General features: G+C 36.1%; 1 protein-coding gene across 3 annotated transcripts in view; it reads right to left on the reverse strand.

Moving 5' to 3' along the window:
* The window catches only part of LOC128016216 (inactive rhomboid protein 2), a 58414-nt gene that overhangs the window by 20387 nt on the left and 23781 nt on the right, over window positions 1–14246 (reverse strand). For all 3 annotated transcript variants that reach the window (XM_052600706.1, XM_052600705.1, XM_052600707.1), the window contains 4 exons: window positions 12721–12839; window positions 12131–12343; window positions 11911–12022; window positions 10232–10306 (listed from right to left, as the gene is read on the reverse strand). In XM_052600706.1, the coding sequence (XP_052456666.1) occupies window positions 10232–10306; window positions 11911–12022; window positions 12131–12343; window positions 12721–12839 (519 nt within the window). The remainder of the gene's footprint in view (window positions 1–10231; window positions 10307–11910; window positions 12023–12130; window positions 12344–12720; window positions 12840–14246) is intronic.

The raw sequence follows: 14246 nt of genomic DNA on the forward strand, positions 1-14246 counted from the left end.
AAAAATATCCGTACTGCAATATGGGGTTTCATAAGCGTTTAGCAGAGACAAGAACAGGACAATTAGGGCAAATGACAAACCCTGTCCCTTACATGACTCATGGCTGTAGGTAGGAATTAAACAAGCATAATGGCTTTATGTAAGTATCTTTACTCACGACAAAGTGTTCTTAGCTCGTTCACGACTGTCAAATAATGACTTATGTTCGGGAACATACTTACACAAAAGTTAACGCTGTTTGTTTACAACAGAGAGTTAGGACCTTCACCATTAGTACCAACACCTTAAGCTCACAACTTAAAAGTTACAATGACTGACGATTTCAGTGTGAAAGAGGAAAACATGGAATTTTAGACTGAGGTTTTTTATGCTGTATAATTTTACGTTGTGAGCTCCAGAGGTTGGTACTGTTGGTGAAGGTCTGCACTTGAGTCCTTTCTGTTGTAAGCAAACAGTGTCAGTTATGTGGGCATGTGCCTGCACATAAGTCATTATATGATGGAAAGTTTCACCAAAAAATGTTCTTTACTGTTCTCTGAAGAAAAAAAAAAAGTCCTAAATCTTGAATGGCCTGAGGACAGAAGTTTGTTTTAGAATTTTTTTAAATACTGTTCTTGAAAAACTTACCTGTGATTTTTGAGTTTTTGGTTTTAAACTTCAGCATCTGGGTTCATCGCTAATGTCTGTGTTGGTATGTCATTACAACATTTCATCCCACACAATGTAAACAAATGATTTTTGGTAGTACTTCAGCAGATCATGAGTGTATATAAGCAACTGGCATTTGTTGTTTGCTTTTGGGATATGATCTGATCTGGACTTGTGATGCATGACGTCGGTCTTAAAGGGGTCATCGGATGCCCATTTGATATAAGTTGATATGATTCTTTAGGGTCTTGTATTTTTTTATTACACATTTATTCTCATAGTATCGTTTCATAATGTTATATAATAATATAATAATATGCTGATATTTAAATTACAAACAATAATATTTTAAATATTTGAACTGAAGGAATTCCCGTCCTAGCGCAAGGATACATTCTCCTCCAAGAATGCAGTGGAGCTGTTGCGTGTGCAGAAGGAATCACTCAACCTTCAGTTTAAAGGTCAATCTTTGATGTGAGGTGAAAATAAGCAGGTAAAGTTTATGTTTTCTAATTTTGGTCATTACTATATGTTATTTCTATTATATTTGAGTTCTAGCATTTAGAATGTTTACCTTTTTGAATCGTTAAACCAGTGTTTCAAACTTCGCGCTGACCAGTGCAGTTAGTCATTAAGTGTGGCTATCTTCTAACGTTATTTTGTTCCTGAGGGAAAAACAGGCTGACTTTAAGGAAAGTCATTAGCTGGTTGTCTAAGATACTGTTATTAAATATTATTATTATTATTTGTATTATCAAGAACTCATGAAGTTAGCTCAGGTAACGTTAAGTTCGAATCTGTAGATATGTTGCCAACTTTACCGAACTTTGACGCATATTGCATACTCCATACTCGCACAAACACACACACACACACAGTCACACATGCATCCTCTCACTCACTCTTAGAGACACTATCACACGCATATTCATACACACAGTTACACTTTCACATACTCTTACAAATGCATCCTTACACTCACACACTCTCACAAACACATTCTCATATTCATCCTCACACACACACACACACGCCTCACACACATTCTAATACAAACATCCACACACTCTAACATAGACAGTTACACATGCATCCTCACACACACTCACATAACTAACACACTCTCACATGCATCTTTATACACATAGTTACACACTTTCACATACTCTTACAAATGCATCCTTACACTAACACTCTCACATACACATTCTCACACACTCTCACATACACATTCCCACACTCATCCTCACACACACACACACACACACACACACACACACACACACACACACACACACACACACAAACGCCTCACACACATTCTAATACAAACATCCACACACTTTAACATGGACAGTTACACATGCATCCTCACACACTCACATACACACAGACTACTAACACACTCTCAAACGTATCTTCACACACACAGTTACACACTTTCAGATACTCTTACAAATGCATACTTACACTCACATACACTCTCACATACACATTCTTACACACGCATCCTCTCTCTCACACACACACACACACACACACACACTCTCTCTCACACACATTCTAATACAAACATCCACACACTCTCACATAGACAGTTACACATGCATCCTCACACACACTCTCTCTCTCACACACACACACACAGTTACACACTTTCACATACTCTTACAAATGCATCCTTACACTCACACACTCTCACATAGACAGTCACACATGCATCCTCACACACACTAACACACTCTCACGCACATCCTCACACACGCATCTAAGGCTGCACGATTAATCACATGAGTTTTTCAGGCATGGCTCATCAGTAAAGCCGGTCCTGTGATTAGTAGTAAATATCCACAACCTGTTTTCAAATCGAGCAACATTTAACATTTAGAGCTGTAGTTCACTGACAAGCTACGCAATATCCTGTTCATAATCTAATGCAATTCATCTGCAAACGCATCTGACAACCGCATGTAATTAATCGTGCAGCCCTACATGCATCCTTACACTCTTATCTTCACACAACACACTCTCTTACATTGTCACAACCTTCTCAGTATGCCTCACACACAACAACCTCTCACATACTTCTTTATAGCAAACATCCACCACAAGCATGCCCTTTACAAGTTCTTATTGTTCTGATTTTATCTTAAATATATTCACAGCATATGTTACAGTCCATGTTTCATTACTAAGGATTCTTTTTTTTTTCATTCAACAGATGCCTTTTTAAGATGAACCCCGAGAAGGGATCGAAAGTGGATAAGACCACATCGAGAAAGAAATCGGGCAGTCAGTCCAAAGGTTCTTTCACTGATTAACAAGATTGCGGATTATGAAAGGATGGAGTAAATCTTTTGAGTGTCAGATCTTCCTACATTGCCTAGCAGAAATTCTTGACAGTGTCACAGACTTAAAATACTTGCTGATTATTTGCTTTCATGGTTGAATAATTTTTTTTCATGCATCATCTGTTGTCGAGATGAATTAATCTGTTCACAGGTGGTTCAGTTTTAAGGACAAATTATTAATTTTTATTTGTTTACCAAACTGCAATATTGTTGCAGTTTTGAACAATTCTTTTATTGTGTGTTGTTGCAGTTATGATTTTTTTTTTATATACCGTATTTTCCGGACTATAAGTCGCACTTTTTTTCATAGTTTGGCTGGTCCTGCGACTTATAGTCAGATGCGACTTATTTATCAAAATTTATTTGACATGAACCAAGAGATATTAACCAAGAGAAATGAAACAATAGAAAACATTACCATCTACAGCCGCGAGAGGGCGCTCTATGCTGCTCACTGCCCTGCAGTCCACCACTGAAAAACAGAGTGCCCTCTCGCTGCTGTAGTCGGTAATGTTTTCTCTTGGTTCTTGGTTCTAAATAAATGCGACTTATAGTCCAGTCCGACTTATATATGTTTTTTCCCCATCCTGATGTATTTTTGGAATGATGCGACTTATACTCAGGTGCGACTTATAGTCCGAAAAATACGGTTTATATTTATACAGTTGCAGTTATGAACAAACTGAATTGGTATGTTGTTGCAGTTGTGATCTAATTTAAACGTTTGGGTTTATTTTTTAACCTGTTAACTGTCACTCACGTTTTTGAAGATAGAGATGAATGTGCATGATACAAACCTAAATTTTTATAATTCATGACTGAAAACATTTTGTAACATGATTTTGATGTGCCATTTACATGGTAATGCAATGTCTGATTTTAAAATGGGTTTTAAGGGATGAATTTTGAGATTTTATGTTTTCAAGTGATATATAACTTCTGATGATTCCTAAAATGTGATATAGAAAAAGGCAATGAGGAAGTATTATTTTTAAACAAAGGTCAAAACTCCTTTTGTAATTTAGATTTCTGAGGGTGCACTCTTGTCATAAATTCGTCTATTACTTTTATTTTTACTTCTATTACTACATAATTTTTAACAAAAAAAAAAAATGGTAAAATATATATTTGGGAGTCTTAGACCTTTGCAACGATATATAGTTTGTCAAGATTAGATTAGATTTGATTGTAATATAGTATAGTCAACGTAGGCGTCCCGAATACGGGACGGGGTGACATTTAACAGGTTAATTGGAATATTGTTGCAGTTATGATCGTTTTGTAATAATATTTTCTATACTATTGCAGTTATGGACACATTGTTGTTGGAATATTGTTGCAGTGCTATAATCTTTATACTAGTATATTGTTGCAGTTTTGAACAAAGAATATTTGTAAATTGCAGTCCTGAACAAACTATTGGTATATTCTTGCAGATGTGTCAATAAATTATTAAAACACATTTTCGCACTTACGGCTGATTATTTGAATTAACGCAGTGTTCAAACTTTATGATTATTTAATGTTTGTTTTTTTTTCTTAACTTTCCACAATATTTTTAATATTTATTTATTATTTAATTTAATACCTTAGATAAGGGCACCCTTAGTGAAACTTGGGTTGCAAGAAAAAACCCTAAGGGTTTCCTTAAGGAACTTAAGGCTGTTATTAAGTTTTTCCCCTTAATTATCTAAGTGTTCCCTTAAGCGTTGCTACAAAGTCCGTCGTGACCATTTCACCGCAATAAATTTAAGGGACCAAAACAGCTCCCTTAAGTCAATTTAAACTCAAAATACGATGGCTGATTTAGTGTTAATTGAACAGGAGGAAATACCAAATCGTGTTTTTAATGATCGTAATAAACCCTTGGAGACGATGAATGGTTGATAAAAGGCTGACAAGTATTATTATTATTATAACCACTTATGAAAACAATAATTGCATTTTCGTCCTCTGTCTAGTTTGTTTTACGTTTTTTGGTTTTCCGTTATGTTTTGAAATCCCTTACCTCAGGGATTTTTTCTCCCTCAGGGATACCCTCACTTAAGGAGTTTCATGCAACAGTGGGGGTCGAGATAAAGGTGTGAATCTCTTGCTCATTCATATGGACAGTGTCTTATGAGGCTTTCACTTGTTGAACTGGTTTATATAACACTGTTGTTTTGGTTATAGACTAAAAAATGGTCTGCCCCCACGTAAGATTTTTCTAGTTCTAGTTGTTCATTTTTTATATTCAACTAATCAGAGGTTTATATAAAATTTACATAATCAAGTCTTAATATATTCCGTGTTCAAGCACATGTATTACGTTTGCCACAAAGCACATGCAGAAGTAGCCTAATAACTGTAATATTTTAATTATTAATAAACAAAATTTTCTTCTTGTCGACTGCAAGATGAAATTCACAGTGCTGGCCCTCTCCGACAAGAGAAATGCAACATTCACAGATTGTTGAATGTTGAATATAAATGCGATCTGTCATTAATGTGCATTAATAATTTTTAAACACTTGAATATGAATATTAATTCACATTTTGCCTATGCATTACAACTTTTTTTTTTACATGCAATTATCTAAAATAAAACCAAACAAGATTTGTAATGAAGATAAAACAAATAAGAATAAATGCTGCTACCCTCTCACATGCAGTGCAAATCTTGCACATATTTTACACACCTGCATTTAAATGCAGCTGCATTTATTTATTTTTTATATGAAAGGAAGTAGGGCTGGGTGATAAATCCAGTTTGGGCTGTGACGTGTCTCTCCGCCCCATGGCGTCCGAATCTCTCCAAACCGTGCCGTTCGTTTGTGCTAGTCCAGTTTGTTTGAATGAAAATCTGTTCTCTTTTTAACATCCACCGACGCTACACTCAGTTCAGAGTGGCTCAACCCTCCCTCGCGAGTCTGACAGAGACACACTGCCGAGCAAAGGATGAGAGGAGCGGGGTGATTCTGACTGGAGCGAGGAGCGGATATTAAGTCTGAGCATCGTAGTTTTCACTCGCTTCAAGAGCCTCCATCACGAGTACAATTCATGCCAACAGCCCATAATATAACTGCATATTCATCAAGAATTCACGTTAAACATATTTAGCTATGGCTTGATCAGGTTATAATGACTGCAAGAGTCGAGCGTGATGTTACATGCTATAAGAGTTTCTTTTACATATATTTTTGGGTTAAAGCATGATTTAAACAGATACAGCACATTCACACGCAATCGCTTTACAATAATACAATAATATGACCATGAAGTCAATACAGATATTTAATAAAAATATTAAAAACAAGCAGGGCTGTAACATAACTCATTAAAAAACGCATGCCAGGTCAACACCGGACACAAGTGGCTTGATCCGACAAAAGACAACAGAACTCAGTGATGCGGTCTACACTGGACACGATCCCCATCAGTGAACTGATGCCTCGTTCTGTTTATGACGAAATGTTCTGACACTGCGTTCAGATGATTTGACACTGTAGTGTTGTGTCATCAAGTTTAGACACACTTTCAGCGCAGTGGGGCATGGGATAACAACTCTCGCGTCCGGTGTAGACACAGACAGTGACTGCTCTATTTACAAATAAGTTATATAAGAAAAAAAAAACTAAACCAGCAACATAACGAGATGGAAATATAGACTAGAAAATATCTTTCCACTTGCTCTGTCCTCCGTCCATTGACACTGACTCACTGCGGAGCTGCCAGTTTGAATCTGAACGGCTCTTAATGCCGAGTGAATGGTTAGATGCATGGGCTATAAACAAATAATAATAAAAAAAAATTTTTTTTAAATAAAATAATAACAATTTCCAGCATTAAGGTAATAACATTAAAGTTTTTTATCATCTTGTCTCATTTATAAATTCATAACTATATTAAAAATTTCTGTCATTTGAATATTGATTTTAAAATCGATTGAAATCATAAATCAGATTTTTTTTTTTTTAGGTCATATGCTATCGCCCAGCACTAAAAGCAAGTAAAGAAGGCTCCCTTTAAAATCTCTTAAATTGTCAATTAATAAAGCTATTTTTTACATCGTGTGCATTTTGTTGATTATAATGAGAGAACTTGAGTTTAATCATGAGGATGGTTTATTAATCCGTCCATTCTTTAGAGTTTCAAAGATTTAGCTACATCATGCAGGTTTAAATCATTTCTTATTTTAGGCTAATTAGGCATAAATAATGTGAATAAAATTATACAGTGCAACAATTTCTTAATCAGTTTACAGACAAATGTCTTTTTCCCAAGAAGTTATCTGTCAAAATAAAGGACATGTAATGAATTACAAAAATGCATCTTGTTTTATTAAAGGAATTTTAAAATATAAATTAAAATACAGGCATAATATATGAAAATACTGACATTGCATATCAATCCATGTAGCCTACCACCCTAAAATAGGCTACCACTTTTAATGCTCCGATGCAAAGTAAACCACAATTTGTTCTGAATAATATAACACATAATTCATATAATATAGATAATACTGCACACATTTTAAATGTATCAAATCTAAAATATGGTTTAATACCATGTAGCTTAGAGAAAATATAAGCACAGGCTCAGGCACAGGCTTGACATTTATCCTGCTTGTACCAGTGATGCGCGAGTCAATGTATAAACAACCCGCACCCGACCAACGTTTTCAACTAACCCGTCCGCAACTCAGACTGCAAAAAAATAAAAATAAAATATTGTACCCCGCTCGCTTCCTGACCCACATTTTTAAAAAGCAGTAAATGCTCATCGTTGTGTCATTGGGCCATAGAAACGTAGGCAAAACTAACTAGGCCAAAAAAAAAAAAAACGTAATATATTATAATTTAGTCAGGAATTATAAAAAAAATCGTCTGTAAGCTCATAATTTGTACTAAAATAGTCTAGTCTGGCTATGTCTATTTGTATGTTTCTGCAAGGTCAGCAGACATTGAGGCTCGGGTTTTTTTTCTGAGAGCTCGTGAGCGGAGAGCGCATTTCTGAATATCCGGATCCGCTCACTCATTCCATGGGGTCTCGCTCAACCCAGAATGGCCTGCTGGTTTTAAAATATGCAAGGAGTCATTTTATTGTTTAGTAATAAACTGGTGTTTCTGCAAAGATAAAGTTGACGATGCAGACTCGCCATGAACGCCAGAGAGAAATGCACATTTCATATGGATTACATCAGAGAGTAGCCCATTTATTTTTGGTTTGAATAATTTCGTTTAAAAGAAGACATTTAAAGCTGTCTGTAATATATAGCCTATATTTCTCAAATCTGTGAGGCACACGCTGAGTTTAGTTCACATGCAATGCAAGTGATCATGCCGGCGCCTCATTACATTGTCTGCTAGGCTATATATTTGCTTCTTATGTATTAAATACAGGCAACTGATTGATAAAACATTGATCAAAATTACAATTATACAATTTATACAAAAAGAAAATCTTTTAAAAAGAGTTTTCTATAAAACAAAACTTAATGAAGTCGTCAAAATCATGTTTTACCAAAAACAGCGACGTTGCTCCCCATGCAGTCTACTTTGCCACCTCCATCTCTACGTGCAGACTGAGCTCATGCGTCATCTTCATGCAAGTTATTCAGCCAATAAAGTGTAGGCCTATGTATTTCAACCGCGACCCGAATATCATTAAAAAATATTTTTGGATGACTCGTAACCGCGGGCGACCGCAGGCACCCGCTCATTTTGGATCAACCCGCGCATCACGGATAAGTACCAAACTTGCATCTGTGAATATTACATATTAAATATTTGTAATAATTTAACTATAGTGTTTATCTCTCATTTTCTGTAACTGAAGCCTCAACTGTAACACATCAGTGAGGCAAAACTGACGTCTACTGTATTTGCGAAAATGTGCTTTGATGCACCTGTTTGATAACTTGTGGTTAAAGCACCACTAAATGCACTTTACAGACGCCGTGGCAGTGGTACTTGCGGTGGTAAAAAGGGCCTTTTGGCTGTCCACCTACTGTAGGGGTTGCACAGATTATTCGACTAGTCGACTTCAATGCTCTGCAGAACAGAACAGAACAAATCGAGCACAAACGAACGGCACGGTTTGGAGAGATTCGGACGCCATGGGGTGGAGAGACACGTCACTGCCCAGAATTGTTTTTGTTATTTCTAAGAACGAGAAATATATTTGATGTTCATTTCAACAGCACAAACCGGCACAAATTGAGCACAAATTAATGACACCAGTTTTGTGCGATTTAGATGACTGGGGTGGATAGTGACATCACGGCCTCCGAAAATATTTTATATATCTACAGAAAGAAAATAGATAGTATTTGATTTAACGGCACAAATGGGCACAAATCGAGCACAAACAAACTGCACTGGTTTGGAGCGATTTGGGCAACATTGGGTGGAGAGTGACATCACACGTTCAAAAAAGAATGTTTAATATCTCAAACACCAAACCAGCACAAATGTTCATTTTTGCGGCACAAATCAGCACAAACGAATGGCATAGTTTTGGTGATTATTTATTTTTATGGGGTGCCAACTTCAGGGAGGTGTGATTACATTACTGGATGCTCGAAATTTAACGGGAGAATGCACATACTAAACTGCTTAATGTACAGGTAAATAATCACTGTTCTTATCTAATGCGCTGCTGCACTGTAACACACACACACAGGCTACAGACAGAGCTTGTACATAATGCGCAGATCACGTGCACAAAAAATCATTCAGAGCTGAAATGTATTGTCAACACTGTTGTGTGATTTCTCAATAAAATTGCTTAGAAACCAAAAAGTTATATATATTTTTCTTAACTAAATCCTACAGGGTCACTACTACTAGAGAGATGCAGAATTAGAATGTAGAATTAATTCACACACGCAATCGCTCTTACTAATGCATTCATGTAAATGCAATCTTTCCTGTGCTACTTTAATTATATCTGATTTAGAACAAGCAGAAATCTGTGGGAAATAAAACGACCCGAAGGCAAAAGAACTGATAAAAATTAGCTCTTATAGGAACAATAGCCGTGTGGCAGCGCTGTGTCATATGCCATAGCTGTGCACAAGGGGTTTGTCACAGCACCAGACTTAATTGTTCATTAATGACGACATCAGCGACTAGTCGACTTCGATTTGACTTTCATCACATAAAAGTCGACTTTAAAAAAAACAGAAGTCATTCAACCCCTAATTCTATGGCACCTTTAACAACTGGATAGGGACTTTCTGTGTCACTTACAGAGCAAGGACCAATCCAGAAGTTCTCTTGCTGCACATGCTTCACACTCTCATAGATTCCTTTGTTTCTCAGTACCTAAAAGAGAGAGAAAAGAAAAGAGAACAAATAATAGGCAACCAAATGTAGCATCATTTTTTATTTGATTTAACAAAACAATTATTCATTAGATCAACAAATAATAACAGACACCTCAGCCAATGAACCTACTAGGTGCCAGGATGTCTGCAAATGACTCCAGACCCCTGGTTACCATGGCAACCATGACACCTCAGCAAGATAAGATCACTTATGACCTAAAAATATGTGGAGATGATCGTCCACCTCAGTTCTCTCTGAAACATACTGCTATAAAAATGGACTCTTCTAAATTAATTCTTAGAAAAATTGAATGAACACACATATACTTCAGGTTCATTGTGTATTGTTGTTAATGTTATTGTATATTGTCAATTTGTCTTGTATGCTGTTTTATGCATGCGTGTGACAGAACTACTCATTCATGTAATTTTACCTGTATGTAATTTTACCATGTTTAGTATCTATGAATTTGTCTTCTGATGACCTAAACGTGTATACTATATGTTGATACCTATGCAACATAGTAGTGTTCTAAGAATCTTTACTAGTTTGTATACTAGTAAACAAGTACAACTTCTGATCCAGTTATATATGCAAATTACCAGGCTTTCACACAAAGATGTTGTAAACTCCCCAGTATTTCCAAACTCCCACTTGGAATTTCAGCCTTTCTCAGTGGACAAGCCACTAAGAGGCATGAACTATCTTACTTTTTAAAAAGGCTCATACTAGTTCGGCCCTCTCTCTCTCGACCTCTCTTCGATCTGCTCCCCTTTCTTCTGCTAAGAGTATGTGACTCTTTTCATAGCTTCTTTCTCTGGTTTTCCTGATGGTATTATCCATCAAATCTCATTTGCCCTTTCCCTTATATGAGTGATAGTATGTATGTTTGTTTGTTAGACTAGTTTGTGTTAGTGTTTAGTTAATAAAAATCCTGTACACAAATTACTTGTGTTGCTGATTCTGCCTTACAAATCAATGTTCCTTTACGATTGCGATTTTGCTACATGCTCTAATGCTACAGTTACTACTGGCAGCTCATATAAATAATTGTAATTAATCATAATTAATTGTAATTATTTATATACATTTCCCTTTTGAGCTTAATTTACTACAAAATATATCATAAACAGTTTTGTAATTGCTCCCAAAATAGTAGCTAAAACACAATACCAGAGCAGTCCCAGAGCATGTCAGAGCTGCATAATGTCTGACATAATGGATGGAAGATAGAATATTATCAACATGGCTGACTTAGTGTAAAATTAACGAAGACTAAATGGGCTGTTGATTGCTTTCTGTCACCTTAAAAACTGTAATAATGTGACTGGTCTCTCCTGACCAGCAATTTAAAAATGAATAGCTACCATGTAACAATACTGCTTGTGAAAGCTGGTTCAGTAAAAGCAATGATTAAATCATACATATGTACTGCTACATATCAAACTTGGTTATGAAGACATTTTTTTCTCTCAATAGTTTAAGTGAGATCTTTTGCTGAAATTAGATTTCAGTGATTTGGACATGTCTGATGTTTTCTCACAATATATTTTATAATTTATAATAACCCTTAGTTGAGAGGACTCTTTTCGATATCTTACCAGCTGAGTGGTGGAATGTTGGGCAAAGCCCACAGGAGCAAATCCATATGTAATGCAGGACAGCAACGTTATGATAATATGCACAAAGGTAATCCAGTAGGTAAAATATGGCCTGACAAAAAGACAAATAATTATCAGAATGTTCTCTCAATAGTCTAAAAGCAACATCTAATTCTGACATGCTCCTGATGGAGGAGCATATCTGGTGTTTGTAACTCACCGATGACTATGAAAATCTTCCAGTTGTTTCTGTACTTGGCTGCTAAGGCTGTGTCTATAGTGTCGGTTCAACCAATTCCCCACCACACCCATACCATACTGACGCTTCCGCTTATCAAACGCAAAGTGCTTCACTTTGGAGGCAATTCGACCTCCACGACGAGAAGATTCTATCTCATAGGTGGCCACAGTTTTGGTGAAATCCTTCTTTCCCCTGAAGACAAAGAAAAAAGAAATGGCAATATTAAAACAGGGAAGTACTAAATATCTGCAAAAAATTAAAAGCTACAGAACAGTCTACAGATGCATTTCCAGATTACAATACAACCTAACTCTGTAGCTAGAATAGTTATCCACACTAAGTGCTCTGCTCATATCACCCCAATTTTATATGATTTCCATTGACTTTCTGTGGCTTATCATATTAAATTCAAAATTATCTTGCTCACTTTCAAATCATGTTTTTTTTCTTGTAGAATGTACATTGTAAAGCATTCTTGAGCCCTGGAAAGATTTAGATCTAGTTTTGCAGTTTAAATTATTTAAAATGTATGTGTACAAGCATTAAGTTGGAAGATTTTCACAACTTACAAGTTGGGAAATGATATTCCCTCGCCCAAAGAAACATCTGCCACATGACAAGAAGCTGATATAGGGGGTGACTCAAAAACATCATCTGCCATAGAATAAAGCTCCTCATGGACATCTACCTATGAAAGAGATAAACAAATTATTTATATACATATATATATATATATATATATATATATATATATATATATATATATATATATAGACTTGATTTGACATTTGGTAACACTTTAGATTAGAAACAGGGCTGTCGCAAAGTGGGGGTGAAAGGCCCTGTGGGAAGTTGACGTGCGAGGCCCTCTACAGTTTTGTGTGTGGGGGGAGACATCTTTCCACAAACTCAGTAAGCAGATTTGACTGACCATCTCGATCAATTTAACATTGATGAGCACTGTTGTACCACCGTGGCAGACCCGCCTAGAGTCCTGCAAGGGGCTTAAATTTAAACTGTAGCCTGAGATGCTTATCCGAATTACTGGCCTGAGTCGTCTTTTCTATAGATATAAAACAGTTGAATATTAAAACATTAAACTTACATAAATGTGTGCTAAATCCAATAGTTTGTATGGAGAGTGGATGCTAAAATGTGCTTTGCTGGACATGGAGATGCCAACACGATCACTTTCATTTTTTTAAGTGGATATGCCATTTTTTTTGTAAGAGTAGTGCATCATTCGTAATTGTAAAGGGTGTACTTTTATTTGTGTGCACTCACAAAATCAACAAAACGTTGTGCTTTTATAAAATAAAGACGTGCTTTCTGCCTTCTTGTCTTGAACAGGAGCGCTTCACGAAAATGTACAGAAATTTAGCAAATAGCTTACTATATATACATATATATATATAGGCGAGTCAGGATCGGCAACTTCTTCCTTGTGACACCGACTCAGAAAACACAACTTATTAATATAAATAATTCAAATTTCTTATTTATTTCGTATTTATGATAATTACTTTTGCCGACCAGCCTAAAAGTTTAACTTTTTGTTTTCCTAACAATAAAAAGTTTTACTGAATCATATACTAGGGGTGCACAATATATATCGACCGATGAATATGTGCATCTCATCAGTAAAGCTGGTTATCTAAATTCCATCAGTTGCGTGATTTCACATAGAGCAGCTGTTACTACAAGGAGCCGTTTTTAACTGACAAGCTGAGCAAATCCACGTTCATTATCACCATTGATTAGCACAGCTTATAAATATATCGGTGCACCCCATCTTATACTGTCTATCATCCATTACTATCTTAGTCTTTCAAAGGACAAAATGGGTGGAAAAACGGTAGACATAAATTACATAAAATGCAGACCAGGAGCGAGGCCATCTGGAGGAGTGAGGCCCTGTGTGGTCGAACACTTGGCACATCCCTTGAAACGGTACTAATTAGGAAGCTCAACTCACTATTAACTAGTTGCTTATTATCATGTATATAGCATATTGACTGTACTTACAAAGCAAGTACTAATGCCTTATTCTGCATGACCATGTTCTAGATCCATTGACTATACCCTATAGCTAAAC

This window comes from Carassius gibelio, chromosome A6 (genome assembly GCF_023724105.1).
Source record: "Carassius gibelio isolate Cgi1373 ecotype wild population from Czech Republic chromosome A6, carGib1.2-hapl.c, whole genome shotgun sequence".
NCBI lineage: Eukaryota > Metazoa > Chordata > Actinopteri > Cypriniformes > Cyprinidae > Carassius > Carassius gibelio.